The sequence below is a fragment of the Staurois parvus genome, unplaced genomic scaffold (genome assembly GCF_062004578.1).
Source record: "Staurois parvus isolate SC_StPar_1 unplaced genomic scaffold, SC_StPar_1.0 ptg000745l, whole genome shotgun sequence".
Classification (NCBI taxonomy): domain Eukaryota; kingdom Metazoa; phylum Chordata; class Amphibia; order Anura; family Ranidae; genus Staurois; species Staurois parvus.
In genome coordinates, this window is record NW_028318541.1 from 130,690 (window position 1) to 151,013 (window position 20,324).

At 43.4% G+C, this 20,324-nt stretch overlaps 1 protein-coding gene across 1 annotated transcript in view; it reads right to left on the reverse strand.

Annotated features, from left to right (window-relative positions):
* Positions 1–20,324, reverse strand: part of ZCCHC14 (zinc finger CCHC-type containing 14) — a 78,675-nt gene that overhangs the window by 53,711 nt on the left and 4,640 nt on the right. Inside the window, exons 2-3 of the mRNA XM_089654116.1 lie at positions 13,822–14,473; positions 2,699–2,822 (exon numbers count right to left, since the gene is read on the reverse strand). Coding sequence (XP_089510242.1) covers positions 2,699–2,822; positions 13,822–14,394 — 697 coding nt within the window. The 5' untranslated portion in view covers positions 14,395–14,473. The remainder of the gene's footprint in view (positions 1–2,698; positions 2,823–13,821; positions 14,474–20,324) is intronic.

Below are 20,324 nucleotides of genomic sequence, written 5' to 3' on the forward strand. Positions count from 1 at the left end.
AAAAAATGTCCTGAATTGAAACACAAGATTTCACTATTCCTACATAGATGAGAATATGATCTCCTTATCTCCAGCGGAGCACTCCTGGGGCAATGCAGACTACAACGTAAACTGCCATAAAACAGGTTTTTACAGATCCCGGTAGTAATACTTCTAATGTTTTGTGTCAGCTTTATCCCCGATGATTACAGATCAATCAAGTCTGGCCGAATGCTGCAGAATGTGAGCAATGCAGGACCGAGCTGGGCCACGAGAGATGTGGTCATAGCCAGGGCCGGGCTGAGGGGTAGGCCTTGGATGCTTTAGCAGGCTGGGGAAGGGGGGGAAAGGGAATTGGCAGAACCTGCAAACTATACTGCTGAATAGTTCACAGCTCATGGGAAGAGGACTTACACTTTTTCACACTTGTGGGTTTCCCTGCATGAACTGTTTGATTCAAAATCCCCCACAGCATTTCCATGGGAATCGAGTCAGGACTTTGACACAGCCAGTTCAAACCCCTCTATTTCTTAATTTTTGAGACATTCCTTGGTACATTGTTGCTGCAATATATTACATTTTTGTTTTGAGGTTTAATACGGCTTCAAGAAGCAGTGGAATGACAGAAAATGGGGTGGTATCAACCCATTGGAAATCATCTGCGATTCATAAGTTATGTTTCCCTTAACCACTTCAAGACCGGACACTTTCACCCCCTTCCTGCCCAGGCCAATTTTCAGCTTTCAGCGCTATCACACTTTGAATGACAATTGCGCGGTCATGGAACACTGTACCCATATTAATATTTTAGCATTTTTTTGAGACAGATAAACTTTATTTTGGTGGTCTTTATTAACCACTGAGATTTTTTTTTTTGCTAAATAAATGAAAAAGTCCAAACATTTTGAAAAAAAGAGTGTTTTTCTTATAAAATTTTGCAAATAAATAATCTTTCTTCATAAATCTTGGCCAAAATGTATTCAGCTATCTTTTTAGTAAAAAAAAAACAAAATACAAAAAAACCCAAATTATTTTATAACCAAAAAATATAATTTTTCAAAACTTTTTTTTACATTTTTAATTTTTTATATTTATGTTTTTTATTTAACATACTGTCACCCTAGCAGTACAGTGTCACTATGGTAACTACTTGTGGGGGTTGATGAAGATTTTATTTTTACACCGATTGCTTTTATACCCATAAAGGCTGTAAAAGCAATCATTTCTTCTTCTCTCTGGCTCCATTCTTGCAGCCATTGAGAAATACTGTGAGAGCTGTGATTGGTCACAGCTTGTCACATGGTACAAGGCTGTTGTGAATACTTGTATCATGTGACCTCTGTGATCATTCACAGATATCACAAGTAGTAAGCAATGATGTCAGGAAGTGACATCTTGCTTACTATTATTCATGTGATCACTGATTGGCCAATCAGTGATCACATGATCGGGACCTCACACAGAGGTCCTGTACAGCGATCGGTGTTCGGACATAGCGGGCACCGGATCGCGGTGCTGCGCGCTCCCAGGGAGCGCGTACAGGTAGGGAATGTGGGAGGGTGTTTATAAACGGCCAACTACTCCGTTTATGTACATGGGCCAGATGGGAAGACGGCATTTTGGACTTTGAGATCGACTTCATATGAACGGTCCTGCTGAAAAATTTCCATTCAATCAGCACTTGCAGCTAATCAGCGTATCAGAGTATTCTGACGGCGGTGTAGTCTCACTGTTCAGAATACAATGACATAGTGGGAAGAATCCCTGATTGTGTAGATGGGGGAAATCGGGTCAGCTTTTTCGTTGGGGTGGGAATGTATGTTGTGGTCTAAATTGTATTAATCCTGTCCATATGTACTACATTAGAACCTAATATTTTAATTTTCAGACTCTGCCCATGGCTGCAATTCATTGTTTCGTTGATTTTTTTTATGGCCTGTACATGCTGTGAATGTTTTCTTTGTACGCTTTCCAATATAAATATATTCAATCATAAAATCTATTATTATACAGGATTTATATATTATTATACAGGATTTAATTATTATTATTATTATACAGGATTTATATATTATTATGATGATTATTATTATTATTATACAGGATTTATATATTATTATACAGGATTTAATTATTATTATTATTATTATTATACAGGATTTAATTATTATTATTATTATACAGGATTTAATTATTATTATTATTATACAGGATTTATATATTATTATTATTATACAGGATTTATATATTATTATTATTATACAGGATTTATATATTATTATTATACAGGATTTATATATTATTATTATACAGGATTTATATAGCGCCAACAGTTTGCTCAGCGCTTTACAATATAACGGGAGACAATACAGCAACAATACAGTTCAATACAAGAGGGTTAGGCGGGCCCTGATCCTTGGAGCTTACAATCTAAGATAACATGGTTTGATATTTTCGTTCAGTGTACAGGAAGTTGGGAGCTAACTGGATTTCTGGCAGGATCACCAGGTCCTGTTCTATACTTGCATCATTATTGAAAGGAATAAAACATGGGAACATTTTTTCCCCAAACATAACTAATTTTTAACGCGTGTATTTTCAGGATAGGTTTTTTTTTTTTTTTTCAGATACTGTAGTTTACAAGTTACAGCAGGGCTGGGCCCCGGCCTGTAAGTTAGGAAAATCCCAGAATACTAGAGCCGACAGACAGTGCGCTCACCTTTGGAGTGCTTTCCGGAAGGCCTCTTAGGTAACGAATCTTCTATGGAATGTGCTGATGTATGTAGTGCATTTGCTAAACTGTTACCAATGCTGCCAGCTGGGGTCTCTGTCCGCGGAGCCAGCTGTGGAAGACACAACAATACAATGTAACACACACTACAATTCAACACAAAATAAAAAGATTAAAAAAACAAACAAAAAAGTAACAAAGTTAGCACACCAAAAAAACACTTAGAGGTTTATATTTCACACAATACACAGGAAAAACACAGGTATACAGTCATGTCAAAAAGTAAGTATACCCCATGGACATTGAGGACTTTTTCCAACGTATCTGAACCAGTAAACGTTTGATCTTTATTTAACCACTTGCTCTCAAGAAGTCCTGGTCATTTTTTGCATTACGGCGCTGCATTATTCGTGGCCTCGGCTGTCAATCACCGGGTCCTGGCCGTTGATTGCCGAGCATCTCCGATGGGGGGGGGAGGACTGTTTGTAAACAATACAGTTCTCTCCCCTGTCAGCCCCTGTACACTGCTTTGCATGGCTCTGCATAGCACAGCCATACAAAGGAGTGTGCTTACAGTGAAGCACAAACAAAGCGCACGATTTAAAACAGCACACAGTTAACCCTTTGATCGACCCACATGTTAACCCCTTCCTGACTAGTGCCATTAGTACAGTGTCAGTGCTTTTTATTAGCACTGATCACTGTATTGGTGTCACTGGGGATTTCAGTGACACCAAGTCAGTTCCCCCCAGTGTCAGAATGCCTGCTGCAGTCCTGCTGATCCCCGCCATTACTAGAAAAAAAAAAAAAAAAGTCCAGTGTAACCTCAACTTTTGGACATACGGTATGTCCTCACATTCCCATCATGCACACCTTGATAGGATACAAAATGTATAGGTGACTCTGACTGTGAGCTGCCCAGGTCCTGAAGCAGCAAAGCTACCCCAAAGCATAACATCTCCACCACCATGCTTCATAGTTGGTATGATGTTCTTCTCCTGAAATACTGTTTTGGTTCTCAACAAACATGTCTCCTGATACTGTAACCCAACAACAATCTTTGATGGATCAGTCTCCAGCACATTGTTTTGGAAGATCAGCTCTTTATCTATGTTTAATGGTAAATGGTCATTTTGCTTTATTTTTCTTTTGGACAGCAAAGGTTTTTTATTTACACACCTACCATGCAGGTTGAATTGGAACAATCTCTGATTGTTGGTGCATGCACTTTGACCACAACTGTTGTAAGAGTTGCATGAACACCCCACAACGAAATGTCGGGGTTCTTAGAGACTTCTTTTAGCATCAAACGGTCAGCTACTGGGTTTAACTTGTTGGGACGGTCAATCCTGGACAAATTAGCAGTCATTTACAATCTCTGTCACTTGCAGGGTGGATAAAAATCAATGATTTAAAAAAAAAAAAAAAAACTAAAATCGATTTTTTTCATTTAAATCGGATTTTTTTAAATAAAATGCTTTTTGAGGAAAATATATTACCATCCAAAGGTTATTCCATCATGAAATAAAGATTCGTTTTTTAATTATGTAGAATAAGGCTGTATATGTTTAATTTTTTTGGTAAATAAATTCCATGAATCCATTCACCATGTCATGCTCTTCCAGAGGTTTTTGTAAGATTATTGGGCAGTTTCTCTGCCTACAAGATATTATCACAGATGCTCGGTTTACTTTTGCAGTTCTCAAAACTGAATTTGACTCAGCGGAGATCACATGCCTCTTCACAGCAAAAATGTTATAACATGAACAGAGTTAAGAAAAAAACCTTCATCCTAACTTCTACAAACCTATGAATACAGAATCAACCCCTTCAGTGCTAAGTTTCAAGAAGTTCAGTGAATAGAATAGAAACAATATTTTTCTGATTGTTTGGAGTGGAATAGATCTGCACAAGAAGAAAGTGAAACTAAGTGTGAGGGGGGAGGGGCTGACAGTCTACGGTTCTTAAAATATATATATTTTGTTTAGCCAAATTAGTTAACAAACATGGATGTTTAAGCAAATCACATATGCTGGAATGTTATTGTTTCAGTTGAATAAATCTATTTAAATTGTTATTATTAAGGTAATGAATATTTTTCTCCTTCCTAAATACAACAGAAAAGTTGTCCAAATATGAATGATTAACCTATTAAACTGGGGATAAAAAAACTAATATGAAAAGTTGTTATTCTAAAAATCTTCATCTACTTGTATATTAAAGTTATACCAGCAAGAATTAGTCTTTATGTAGAAAACTAGGATTTAAATCAAGCCTTACTGACTAGTGATTTAAATCGTGATTTAAATCAGTTTGATTTAAATCAAATCCACCCTGGTCACTTGTAGATTATTTCCTTAAGAGAGAAATTATTGATTTCAAATAATTTGGCAATGTTTTTAACCCCTTACCATACTCAGACATCCACAACTGAGGGCATCACACAGCTCTATTAAGCATGGCATGGTGGGCACCACATATCAATAGAAAAAGAGACCACCAGACCCTAGATGTGTTGATGTTTAACCTGGATACTCCCAATGGAATGCCTAATCATTGGAACAATAATGTGGAACACTAGTCTCTAATTTAATGGATTTGAATTGGTGAGAAATGTAGGAGAGCATTTCAATCCTGCATGAAGTGGGCTTGCCCCAAGATCAGGGACTTTTGTAGACAGGTTATTACTGCCATAGGTGTCATTGTGAGCACAGTGCTGGAGGATGACCCATCCATTTTCCTTTTAGGTTCATGGACAACCTGAAGCTACCAAAAACCACCAAACTCGGATTTACATGCCCGAAAAACCATTCTCATCAGAAGCTTCCAGACCCTCCTACTTTCTCATGATGGAAATCAAAGGTTGACTTGGTTATACTTCTGTGTAAACTCTCTCATCTTAAACTAATTGTCCTTAGAAATTTGGGAAAATTTGGTCTGGCTGGCTGACCTGTGATTTGTTGCATACTCTCTATAACTCCCTGAATATGTGCCTCTCCTCCATCAGAGGGATCTGAGTATTGTACTGTGGTATTGTATGCTCCTGTACAAAGCCTTCTACCTCTAGATGTCCAATGTCTGTGCAGACGTCATGGAGCTTGTTATGTGTGAACAATATGGTATTGCTTTTTGTATGACCATGTCCTAATGCAAAAATATCTCTTATTGCATTTCTGGGTTCATTCAACACCAAATGGATGTCTTTACTCTGTATGCACTATGAATGAAGTTAGAAAAACTCAATAAAACTTTACTGTTAAGAAAAAGAAAAATGTAGGGGTGCATTTACTTTTTTCAAATGACAGATGTACATTTTTGTTAGCTTAGATCAGGGGTCTCCAAACTATGGCCCACGGGAAAATTCGGACTTCTGCAGAATTGCATCTGGTCCACAGGTAGGGCTGGGTTGTCCCATGTTAACGGTTTTTCTAAAAGCCAGTTGGTTGCTAGGACAGCCAGCATCCTAACAGCGGATGACATGCTTGCTCCAGCAAGAGGATGAAACTTCCCCTGTTCGTACATGCTCCACCTCCCAGCTCCACCCTACTGCTACACTGTCCACAGCCATGCTGTAGGCAAGGTAAGGGCAGACCACTGATAGGAAATCTGATGTAAGAAGGCTCTGCTATAAGTGGGGTTTTGATGTAAGGGGGGGGGGGGGGACTTCTAAGGTGGACCCCAAAGTAAGGGGGGGGGACTTCTGAGGTGGGCCCTGATGTAAGGGGCAAGAGGATTCTAAAGTGGACCCTGACATAAAGGGGGGGGGGGGGGGGGACGACACTTCTAAGGTGACCCTGATGTACGGGGGGTTTTAGTGGCGACCCAGATGTAAGGGGGGCTCTGGTAGTGACCTTGATGTAGAAGGGGCTTTGGTGGGAACCCAGATAAAGAGGGGGCTCCTAAGACAGACTCTGATGTAAGAGGGAGAAATCTAATGGGGGCCACTGATGTAGGAGACTCTGGTGGGAACCCTGATGCAAAAAGGGGGAGACTGTTGTGGGGACATTGATGTAAGGGGGGCTGTGGTGGGGACCCTGATGTAAGGGGGGCTCCTAAGGCAGACTCTGATGTAAGAGGGGGAAATATGATGGGGTCCCTGGTGTAGGAGAGGCTCTAGTGGGGACTTTAATGTAAAAGGGGGGCTCTGGTGGGGACCCTGGTGTAAGGGGGGCCTCCTAAAGCAGCCTCTGATGTAAGAAGGGCTCTGGTGGGGACCCTAATGTAAGGTAGGCTCTGATGGGGACTCAGATATAAAAGGGCTCCTAAGGCAGACCCTGATGGCGACCCTTATGTAAGGGGGCTTCTAAGGCTGACAGATTAAAGATGGGCTCTGATGGGAACCCTGAAGTAAGGGGGGGTGGGGGTTTAGCATTTTTTAAATGAAATTCTTTTTTTTTCTGTCCCAGAACATACACTATATTGCCAAAAATATTGGGCCAGCCCTCCAAATCATGTGATTCAGGTGTTCCAATCACCTCCATGACCACATACTGTATGTATAAAATCAAGCCCCTAGGCATGCAGACTGTTTCTACAAAACATTGGTGAAAGAATGGGTCGCTCTCAGGAGCTCAGTGACTCCAAGCGTGGTCCCGTGATAGGTTGGCACCTGTGCAAGAAGTCCATCCGTGACATTTCCTGGCTACTAAATATTCCACGCTCAACTGTTAGTGGGATTATAACAAAGTGGAAGCAACTGGGAACAACAGCAACTCAGCCAAGTGGTAGGCCACGTCACATGACAGGGCGGGGTCAGCACATGCTGAAGCACACAGTGCGTAGAAGTCACCAACTGTCTGCAAAGTCAATAGCTAAAGACCTCCAAACTTGGTGTGGCCTTCAGATGAGCCCAACCACAGTGTGTAGAGAGCTTCACGGAATGGGTTTCCATGCCCGAGCAGCTGCATCCAAGCCTTACATCACCAAGTGCAATGCAAAGCGTCATATGCAGTGGTGTAAAGCACGCCGCCACTGTACTCTAGAGCAATGGAGACGTGTTCTCTGGAGTGGCCAATCACGCTTCTCTGTCTGGCAATCCGATGGACGGGTCTGGGTTTGGTGGTTGCCAGGAGAACGGTACTTACCTGACTGCATTGTGCCAAGTGTAAAGTTTGGTGGAGGGGGGGGGATTATGGTGTGGGGTTGTTTTTCAGGGGTTGGGCTTGGCCCCCTAGTTCCAGTGAAGGGAACTCTTAAGGCGTCAGCATACTAAGACATTTTGGACAATTCACGTTCTCAACTTTTTGGGAACAGTTTGGGTATGGCGCCTTCCTATTCCAACATGACTGCGCACCAGTGCACAAAGTCCTGATAGAACACCTTTGGGATGAATTAGTGCTTGGACTGCGATCAAGGCCATCTCGTCTGGCATCAGTGCCTGACCTGACAAATGTGCTTCTGGAAGAATGGTCCAACCTTCCCATAGACACCCTCCTAAACCTTGTGGACAGCCTTCCCAGAAGAGTTGAAGCTGTTATAGCTGCGAAGGGCGGGGCCAACTCAATATTGAACCCTACGGACTAAGACTGGGATGCCATTAAAGTTCATGTGCGTGTACAGGCAGGCCAACCAATACTTTTGGCAATATAGTGTACATGATGAAAGCTGCCGGCCTATGATCCGGATACAACAGCTGTCATACGGAGGATTCCGGGCTGTGGCTACCTGTCCAGTTCGAGGTGATTGCTATCTATAGTAAGCCGAGTCTGACTGCCAAATGACTGGCATTTCAGATTCCAGCAGTCGGCCGCACTGAACGATGTCAGTCTCATCTTTCACCAAGGTCATGTAGGCTACACCGCTGACTGCACACCGCGATAATCAATCTGCACGGCACGCAAGGTGTCACACACGGCCCGAAATGAATGGGGAGTGCCATCAATGGGAGGATAGCTGAATTCTCATTTATTTTATAATAAAATTATATACAAATGGCAATTTTCAACCACATTCACCAAAATAAAAAAAAAACAAAAACACAGATTAATATAGCCTGCCACAAGAAGCTTTCAACAACAAAACGTTGATGGTCGGTGACCTTTCTGTGTGTAAAGCCTGCATTAGGGTCTCAGCACAGTATAAGTATCCAAATCCAATATCAGCTTCTTGCGGTTCTTGCACAGCAGAGCTCAGATTGTGAAAGGGAGAAGCAGCACAAGGAGCCAATCAGTGCATGTGCTGACAAGAAGCCTGCTGATAGGAAGAGAAAGCAGAGTAACGGAGAGAAGAGATCATCAGTCTGCTGCTTCTCCTCTCACTGTCCATTCACAGGCTGGGGGTGGGACCTGAACTCAGAGGAAGTGGATTCAATTATGCTGGCATCAGACCGAGGACATCTAGTGGCAGAAAAAAGTACTGTGGGGGAAATCTCTGGACTACGAAGTGAAAGACAAGATCTCATCAGTCTCCTGCTTCTCTTTCCATTGTTCAGTCACAGGGTAGGGATGAAAAGGGGACATGCATATGACCTGGTATCAGCTTCTTACAGTGTATGTACAGCAGAGCTTAGACTGGCTCTTTTTGCGGCTTCTCCCTCAACCAATCAGCTGTACTGTAGTGCAGGGAGCATGTGTATAGGAGGAGAAAGCTGAGTGACAGATGATCTCATCAGTCTTCTGCTTTTTCTTTCACTCTCCAGTCACAGGGTGGGGATGAGAACGAGACATGGATATGACCTGGTATCAGTTTCTTACAGTCTCTGTACAGCAGAGCTTAGGCTGAAGAGAGAAGCAGCACAAGGAGCCAATCAGTTGATCCACCGTGCATGGAGCATTCTGATAGGAGGAGAAAGCAGATGAGGAAATCTCATGAAATAACAAAGAGGCACAACTAGGACAATCCATACATCAGGGCGATCTGCGGTTTGGAGGTCTCATGTCATATAGTAACTTAGGAGCACAAAGGCAATATGTCAGGAGAGGTTATGCCAAGCTGCAAAGTCAGATCATTGGGACAATCACATATGTCAGGAGATCTCATGTCGAGCAGTAGGTCAAGTCCACATGGACAACCAGGAATCAAAGTGTCCCATACCATACAGGGGATAAGGGCACAGGAGCATTCAGGGATCAGAATCTCCCATACAATGCAGGGGATCCGGACACAGCCAATCAGGAATCAGATTGTCCCATACCATGCAGGCAGATCCGGGCACAAGGGCCATTCAGGAATCAGAATGTCCCATACCATGCAGGCAGATCCGGGCACAAGGGCCATTCAGGAATCAGAATGTCTCATACCATGCAGGCAGATCCGGGCACAAGGGCCATTCAGGAATCAGATTGTCCCATACCATGCAGGAGATCCGAGCACAAGGGCCATTCAGGAATCAGAATGTCCCATACCATGCAGGCAGATCCGGGCACAAGGGCCATTCAGGAATCAGAATGTCTCATACCATGCAGGCAGATCCGGGCACAAGGGCCATTCAGGAATCAGAATGTCTCATACCATGCAGGCAGATCCGGGCACAAGGGCCATTCAGGAATCAGAATGTCCCATACCATGCAGGCAGATCCGGGCACAAGGGCCATTCAGGAATCAGAATGTCTCATACCATGCAGGCAGATCCGGGCACAGGGGCCATTCAGGAATCAGAATGTCTCATACCATGCAGGCAGATCCGGGCACAAGGGCCATTCAGGAATCAGAATGTCTCATACCATGCAGGCAGATCCGGGCACAAGGGCCATTCAGGAATCAGATTGTCCCATACCATGCAGGAGATCCGAGCACAAGGGCCATTCAGGAATCAGAATGTCCCATACCATGCAGGCAGATCCGGGCACAAGGGCCATTTAGGAATCAGAATGTCTCATACCATGCAGGCAGATCCGGGCACAAGGGCCATTCAGGAATCAGAATGTCTCATACCATGCAGGCAGATCCGGGCACAAGGGCCATTCAGGAATCAGATTGTCCCATACCATGCAGGCAGATCCGGGAACAAGGGCCATTCAGGAATCAGAATGTCTCATACCATGCAGGAGATCCGGGCACAAGGGCCATTCAGGAATCAGAATGTCTCATACCATGCAGGCAGATCCGGGCACAAGGGCCATTCAGGAATCAGAATGTCTCATACCATGCAGGAGATCCGGGCACAAGGGCCATTCAGGAATCAGATTGTCCCATACTATGCAGGAGATCCGAGCACAAGGGCCATTCAGGAATCAGATTGTCCCATACCATGCAGGAGATCCGGGCACAAGGGCCATTCAGGAATCAGAATGTCTCATACCATGCAGGCAGATCCGAGCACAAGGGCCATTCAGGAATCAGAATGTCTCATACCATGCAGGCAGATCCGAGCACAAGGGCCATTCAGGAATAGGTATGTCCCATACCATGCATGGGATCAGGACACGGGCAATCAGGAATCAGATTGTCCCATACCATGCAGGCAGATCGGGGCACAAGGGCCATTCAGGAATCAGAATGTCTCATACCATGCAGGCAGATCTGAGCACAAGGGCCATTCAGGAATCAGAATGTCTCATACCATGCAGGCAGATCCGGGCACAAGGGCCATTCAGGAATCAGATTGTCCCATACCATGCAGGCAGATCCGGGCACAAGGGCCATTCAGGAATCAGATTGTCCCATACCATGCAGGCAGATCCGGGCACAAGGGCCATTCAGGAATCAGATTGTCCCATACCATGCAGGCAGATCCGGGCACAAGGGCCATTCAGGAATCAGAATGTTCTCGATCATGAAGATGATAGGGGAGGGGACACAGGGAAAACTAAGAGTCAGAATGTCCCATACCATGCAGGGGACAAGGACACGGGCATTCAGGAGTCAGGCTCTCCCATACCAGGAAGATGATAGGGGGCACCATGGCAGTCAGAAATCAGAATGTTCCATACTATGCAGGCCATGCTGGGGATGGAGTAGGCACCAAAGCATTTAACAGGAATTAAAATGTCCCTTACCATGTAGGGGATCAAGGAACAAGGGATGTTCAGGAATCACAATGTCTCATACCATTCATACCACGCAGATGATGGGGGTTGGGAGGGAGACAATCAGGAGTGAGATTCTTCCACTCCAGGCAAATAATAGGGGGCACCAGGGTAATCAGGAGTCAGAATGTCCCACACCACACAGGTCATAGCGTGGAGTGTTGGGGGGGGGGGGGGTGTTGGTTTTCAAGGCACCAAGGCATTTAAGAGTCAGAATGTCCCATACTATGCTGGGGCTCAAGGCTTAAGGGATGTTGAAGGATCAGAATGTCTCATACCATGCAGTTGATGAGGGGGATCAGGGACAACCAAAAGTCAGGATGTCCCATACTATGTATGGGAAAAGTCAGAATGTCCCATAGGGGGCACAGGGAAAACTAGGAGCCAAAACATGCAAACAATGGGGGCCCAGGGACAATAAGAAGTCAGAATATCTCAGACTGGGTTCACATATGTGCGGGCCGCTTTGCAGTGTGATTTTGTTCAGCGGTTTAGATGCGAGTCCAATGTGAATTGTTAAAGCGTGCGAGATTGGAAATTGCACCAGAACTGGATTGAAATATTCACAGGACTTTTTCAAATCACACTGCGGCCAGCCTGTGAACGGGCTCGACAGAAAAGCCTTTGGTTCACATGCGAATCAGTGCGGTTCAAAACTGATGGGGGCACACAGGGACAACCAGGAGTCAAAATGTCTCATATTATGCAGGCCATGTAGGCACCAAAGCAATCAGGAACCAGAATCTCCCCTACTAAGTTTGATATGGGGGGCACAGGGACAATCAGGAGTCAAAATGTCTCATACAGGGTGGATTTGATTTAAATCACTAGTCAGTAAGGCTTGATGTAAATCCTAGTTTTCTACATAAAGACTAATTCTTGCTGGTATAACTTTAATATACAAGTAGATGAAGATTTTTAGAATAACAACTTTTCATATTAGTTTTTTTTATCCCCAGTTTAATAGGTTAATCATTCATATTTGGACAACTTTTCTGTTGTATTTAGGAAGGAGAAAATAATCATTACCTTAATAATAACAATTTAAATAGATTTATTCATCTGAAACAATAACATTCCAGCATATGTGATTTGCTTAAACATCCATGTTTGGTAACTAATTTGGCTAAACAAAATATATATATTTTAAGAACCTTAGACTGTCAGCCCCTTCCTCCTCACACTTAGTTTCACTTTCTTCTTGTGCAGATCTATTCCACTCCAAACAATCAGAAAAATATTGTTTCTATTCTATTCACTGAACTTCTTGAAACTTAGCACTGAAGGGGTTGATTCTGTATTCATAGGTTTGTAGAAGTTAGGATGAAGGTTTTTTTCTTAACTCTGTTCATGTTATAACATTTTTGCTGTGAAGAAGAGGCATGTGATCTCCGCTGAGTCAAATTCAGTTTTGAGAACTGCAAAAGTAAACCGATCATCTGTGATAATATCTTGTAGGCAGAGAAACTGCCCAATAATCTTACAAAAACCTCTGGAAGAGCATGACATGGTGAATGGATTCATGGAATTTATTTACCAAAAAAATTAAACATATACAGCCTTATTCTACATAATTAAAAAACTAATCTTTATTTCATGATGGAATAACCTTTGGATGGTAATATATTTTCCTCAAAAAACATTTTATTCAAAAAAATCCGATTTAAATCAAAACAATCCGATTTAAATAAAAAAAAATCTGAATTTTTTTGATTTTTTTAAAAAAAATCATTGATTTTTATCCACCCTGGTCTCATATTATGCAGGCCATGTAGGCACCAAAGCAATCAAGAACCAGAATCTCCCCTACTAGGTTTGATATGGGGGGAACAGGGACAATCAGGAGTCAGAATGTCCAATATTATGCAGGCCATGTAGGCACCAAAGCAATCAGGAACCAGAATCTCCCCTACTAGGTTTGATATGGGGGGAACAGGGACAATCAGGAGTCAGAATGTCCCATATTATGCAGGCCATGTAGGCACCAAAGCAATCAGGAACCAGAATCTCCCCTACTAGGTTTGATATGGGGGGAACAGGGACAATCAGGAGTCAGAATGTCCCATACCATGCAGATGATAGAGGGATCAGGGCATTCAGAGTCACCAATACCATGCAGTAAATCGGGGCACCAGGAAATCTTACCTTCGGGCAAACGGAGGAGCCCTTGCTGCTGGTGACAGTGGTGGTGGTGGGGGTGGGCACGCTGTGCCCGGTGGCCCCATGCCTGCCCTGGAGGTGTGCCAGCTCCTTTCTGAGCAGCTGCTTCTGGTGGAAGCTGAAGGCCGGGTGATTGGTGGCCATGGTGAAGAGCAGCAGGAACTCATCCCCAGTGCGTCCATCGTTCAGTTGCAGGCCCAGGTTGTTGATGATGGAGTCCATGTGAGTAAGGGTCCGGCACAACACCCCCGCTGCCTCCCGGTTCTCTGAGGACAGCAGGGCCAGTGACACCAGCAGCTTGCTGCGGACCACCTCGTCACTCAGGTTGGTGAGGGCAGCCAGATCAGCCGAGTTGTTTGCTTTGATCTCCGAGTCACGCAGTGAGTGGTAGTCCTTACGGGCCAGATCCTCCAGACAGGAGCCCAGGAAGCGCAGCTCCAGTGGTAGGCACAGATCCAGCAAGCCACACAGGAACTCAATCCGCTGCCAGGAGCTGAGCTCAGAGAACCAGCGGTACACCGTGTCCCTCTGCACGGGGCAGCGAGCCTTTTCCACCATGGTGACACGCCAGATCCGATCCTCCTCCGTGTAGGGGGTCACCGCTGCTGTTGCATCCCAGGAGATTCAATCATTGCACCTACCGGAACACAACACACACTCTTACAATGTAACACTGCAAAGGAATGACTACCCCCCCATTATTTATCCCCCCCCCCCAGAGAGGACACCCTGCCATTTACCCTACCCAGAGCAGAAGAGGGGGTGACACCAAATCATTATCCCAACAATGCCCAGGGGAGGGCTGACACCCCGTTATTTATCGAACACAATCCAGAGGTGGGGGTGACAGCCCATGATTATCCCAAAACTGCCCAGTGGAGGGCTGACATCTCATCATTTCTCGAACACAATCCTAAGGAGGGGATGACACCCCTTCATTATCCCAACACTGCCCAGGGGAGGGCTGACACCTTTTCTTACACCACCTTTTCTTTTCTCACACAATATCTCAACATCGCCTTGGGGAAAGGCTGACAACCCATCATTTATCATACATTGCCAAGTGGGGAGCCGACACCTCCCCATTTACCCTACGCAGCCCAGAAACCCAGAGAAGGAAGGACACCATCATCATCCCAACACCACCCGGGGAAAAGTCTGACAACACATCATTTACCCTACCCAGCCCAGAGGAGGGGGGACACCCCAATGTTAATATCAACACTGCCCAAGAGAAGGCATGATGGCCCATCCTACATCGCTCAAAGCAGGGGAGCGACACCCCAACATTATCCCAACATCCCAGGGAGGAGCTGACATCCACCATTACCCTACAGTCCCAGCACAGAATATTTTACAGATGGGTAAAGAGCTCACAATAACCTGTTATGATCCATAACCGGAGGTCTGTAAACCCGGGTTCACACTGAATACAACTTTGAAATCGTTCATCTTCACTTGAAGTCGAACAATGTTAAAGTCGCACATTAGTGCGACTTGTAAGACATCTGTGCGACTTCATGCACAGATGTTAGTGCAAGTCGCACCAGAAATCGGCAAACATAGCGCAGAAACTACTTTACAAATTAGAACGGTTCCATAGCTGATTACTGGGTGCGACTTGTCATGCGATTTAACACTGCCGAATCGCATGACAAGTCACATCAGTGTGAACCAGGGCTAATGGTGAATGTGACAATATGGAATGATGAAATAATGTCTGCCTGAAGTCTCCATGATATTTCTGTCCTTCCATTAGATCAGGACTTGACAAATCTGCTTTGATCCTAGGAGCCAGCTAAAAAAGCTAGGAAGCAATTTTTTGCAACCACCTGCCTACTGGACACTTTCACCCCCTTCCTGCCAGGCCAATTTTCAACTTTTAGACTTTGGATGGTAGTTGCGCATTCATGCAACACTGAACCCAAATTAAATTTTAATAAGTTTTTTTCTTTTGGTGGTATTTACCTCTGTGCTTTTTATTTTTTGCTAAACAAATGAAAAAAAAAAAAAAAGACAGAAAACTTTGAAAAAAAAAAACCCTTTCTTCATTTTCTTCACGGATGTGCAGTGATGAGGCTGCACTGATGGGCACCACCGATATACTGCACTGATAAGGCAGCATTGACGGGCACTGATATGCTGCACTGATCATCAGGGCACTGATGAACAGCGCCCTGATTATCAGTGTAAATGTCCCCTGTCACAGGTTAGTCCGTTATTGGCTTTCCTTTCCTCAGCACTGTCACAGCGATAACCGGCATTTGTTTACATGTGATCATCTGTGGTTAGACACAACTGATCACATGGTAAAGGGCCGCTGCGATTGGCCCTTTACCTTGATCTGTGATCAGCTGTGTCCTAAAACACAGCAATCACAGAGCGCGCCCAATGTGCACCCTGGGAGTATGCGGGGTTCTGGGAGGGCGTCTATTGATGTCCGACAGACAAAAGACTGCTACAGCGTAGTCAGTGGATGGCTGGCAAAATCTCAGGCACCAAGGCAGAATTTCTAGTCGCCATGGCGAGCTGGTGCCTGGGATTTGTAGAGCCCTGCACTAGATTACATATCACTGGAATCACATACATCCCCGAAATCACATATACATCCCCGAAACAGTGGATTTTTGTTCCTTGAAAGGCATAGGATAAAAATCAGTCTGTGCAGATATTCTGAGATGTACAAGACAGAATAATACACAGTGCTGGGAATAAATGAGTACACCCCAATAAATTTGTCAGAAAACCTTTTCTTTCCTTTCAGAATCAACATTTTCTATTGGACACTATACTACAAAATCCTCCAACAAACGTGGGCCAATAATTGCAAACAAGATTTGTTAATTTGCACACAAAAAGTATTTTCCCTAACAAATTCATTCAAGACCATGCTGGAAAAAATGAACACACCCCAATGAAAGTCTTAGGAGCTAAGCTAAATTTTAGACAACAAAATCCTAATTAACAAAGAATTCAACTACAGGTGAGTCTAATTATTCATTAAACAGGTGTCCAGCAGACAGGTAATTATATATGGACGTTACTTAAAGAAAACCCCTCCCATTTCATGCTGTCAGTAATGGCACCACATGGAAGAGAAATATCACATAGACTGAGAAATAAATTAATTTCTTTACACAAGAAAGGTGAAGGCTGCAAGAAGATCAGCAAAGCTTTACTTATCAGTCAGAATACTGTAGCAAATGTGATACAAATATTTAACAAAGATGGAACTGCAACCATCTCACAGAGACGTCCAGGCCGTTTATGGAAGTTAACACTTCGACAGGAGTATCTTCTGATGAGAAGGGTTGAAGAAAATCATCATGCAAGTTTACTGCAGTTAGCTAAAGATATAGAAAGCCAAATTGGGGTGATTGTTTCCTGTGACATAATACAGCGTACACTGCAGAGGAATGGCATGCATGGGTGTCGTCCACGAAGGAAGCCTCTCCTAAAGTCCATGCACAAAAAAGCCTGCCTAGAATTTGCCGGGGCCCATGCTGAAAATGAAGAAGACTACTGGGACTCTACTCTGGAGTGATGAGACCAAGATAAATGTTTTTGGAACTGATGGCTTCAAAACTGTATGGCATTGTAAAGGTGAGGAGTACAAAAAAAAAAATGCATGATGCCTATTGTGAAACATGGTGGTGGCAGTGAACTTCTGTGGGGCTGCATGAGTGCTGGTGTCAAGGAGCTGCATTTCATTGATGGTGTCATGAATTCACATGTACTGCTCTATATTGAAAGAAGATGCTACCATCACTACGTGTCCTCGGTCGTCGTGCACTTTTCCAACATGACAATGATCCAAAACACACATCTAAGGCCAATATTACATTTCTAAAGAAGAACCGGGTGAAAGTGATTCAGCGGCCAAGTATGTCTCCTGATCTGAACCCAATAGAACACCTATGGGGAATTCTGAAGAGACAAGTTGATCATCACTCCCCATCCAGCATCCAGGCTCTAAAAGAGGTCGTTCTTGAAGAATGGAAAAAGATCGATGTTGCGATATGTCGCCAACTTGTTCATTCCATGCCTAGAAGACTTGGTGCTGCTCTTACTAATCATGGAGGTCATACAAAATACTAGATGGAGTCATTTTTCCTGTGTGGTGGATTCATTTTTGCATCAACTAATTTGCGTGAAACTGAAGATTTAGTAATCTAAGTTATATTATTAACCGAACTTTCATGTAATGAGCCGAACAAATGTTCTATAAAGCTCAATTTTAGAAATTGTTCTTGTGTTCATTGAGATATTGATTGAAATCTTACTTTTCAAAAGAGGTGTACTCATTTATGCTGAACACTGTATCTCACAAATATGGCCCTTTTAAATTCCTTGGTGGAGGTAAAATATTTTTGAACAGGATATAAATATGCTGAAACGGAACCACTTCCTTAAATTTCCCACTTTATTAATAAATCCCTTCCTAGACAACTGTCCCCAGTTAAAACATTTCCCCTCTCTTCCTGTCCTGATGAGAACTCAAAATTTGGGATTTTCACATTCGGTGATAATGGTAGGGATGTTCGATTCCTATAGCCCAACCCACGTGACATGTAGTTTTTTCTACCATTAGACCTGCTACTGGCAAGCAGCGGCTCACCTGTCAGGTGGAAGCACACAGTGCCAGCCTCTCCTCCCTCCAGTGAGGTCTCCCGGACTCTGCTTGCCCATCTGCGGGCCCGGGACCAGCTCACCGCCGGCGGCTAGAGGGGAGGGAGGAGAGCGGACACGTCCGATCCCATCCACTTCTTGTCCTGACCTGAATGTGACATTATGATGTCACTTCCGGGTCCCCGTTGAGAGATTCCTGGCCATGGAAGCCGGGAAAGAATGTAATGTGATGCGATGTGCCCCACATTACATTCAGTGGAGCACAGGGGAGACATGCAGGATCTTTTAGACCCTGGATGCCTCAATAAAGAGTACCTGTCACTAAAAAAATCATCACATAGGGGATTTTCTCCCCTATGTGATGAAAAAAAAAGTAAAAAAGTTTTTTTTTTTTAATTGTAAAAAAATGAAGGTTACACCCAAGCACATACCATCCCCCCCCAAAAAAAATAATTGAGGACCCACACATATACGCACGTACAAACGTAAAAGCACACACTGGGACGCCTACGCATGAAAACGTTGATTTCGATACACTTGTCACATATCGCCGCGCACACCAGAATGAGAGCAATAATTCTAGCACCGGACCTCCTCTGTAATGCTAAACTAATGATCAATAAGGAGCTCTAAAAGTGTTGACCAATAGAAAATATAGGGTACTGAAGTTCGTCACCATTTCATGAGCGCGCACAAATTTACAGTTTTACATGTTGGATATCTATCTACTCTGTGCAGCCTCATCTTTTATATTTTACCAAAAAAAGGTAAAATATTGCTTTTTTGTGCCCTAAAATTAACTTGCTTGTATTTTTTGCTGAAATTTTGTAGTAATATCATGTGCATGAAAAATTGGAACTACCACTATTCTATTCTCTAGGGTCTCTGCTTTCAGAAAATATATCATGTTTGGGGGTTTGTGTAATCTTCAGACCTAAAATTGTTTTTTAAACAAAAAATGCAAGAATGGCTCTGGCAGCAAAAGGGATAAAGGATAAGCCCTGACCCACCCTTTCCTAAGGATCAGCCAATCATTACACTGCAAGGTCCCTCCCCTCCCTGCTAGTCCCCGGGTTCGGTGCTGGAGAGAGGCAGGGAGGGGAGGAGGAGATAAACAGCGCAATGTTAAAAATATTAAACTTTTTAGTCGCCATAAAGCCCCTTTTTGTTTTTAAAAGCCCCAGATATTCCTAATATCCCCTCCGATTTAAATACAGTTTTGGTTCAAATGTATTTATTTTTTTATCTGGACAAAAAATTGTCATGCGGGACAAGTAGATTGGGGCACCGATTTAGTCCCTGGACAAGTAGTTTTAGCAAAAATTTCCACACCCCTGTAACGTTCACCAGGAAAAAAAACAAAAAAAACACAGAGGATAACACCCTCGATGGAAACACAGATGCCAATAAAACCTGACAGGGGGTCTAATCTTTCCACACTCCATCCATCAAATAAACTTTAACCACTTCCATACCAGGCACTTTTACCCCCATCCTGCCCAGGCCAATTTTCAGGTTTCAGAGCTCTCACACTTTGAATGAGAATTGCGCGGTCATGCAACACTGTACCCAAATGAAAATTTGTATAAATTTGTTCACACAACTAGAGCTTTCTTTTGGTGGTATTTAATCAGCACTGAGGGTTTTATTTTTTGCTAAATTAACAAAAAACAATTCAGTAAAAACAAAAAAAAACAAGTTTCTTTGTTTCGGTTATAAAAGTTTGCAAATAAATAATTGTTCTTTACAAATTTAGGCCGAGATGTATTCTGCTACATGTCTTTGATGAAAATATCCCAAATCAGTGTTTATGATTTAGTCTGTAGAAAAGTTATAGAGTTCACAAACTATGGGATATA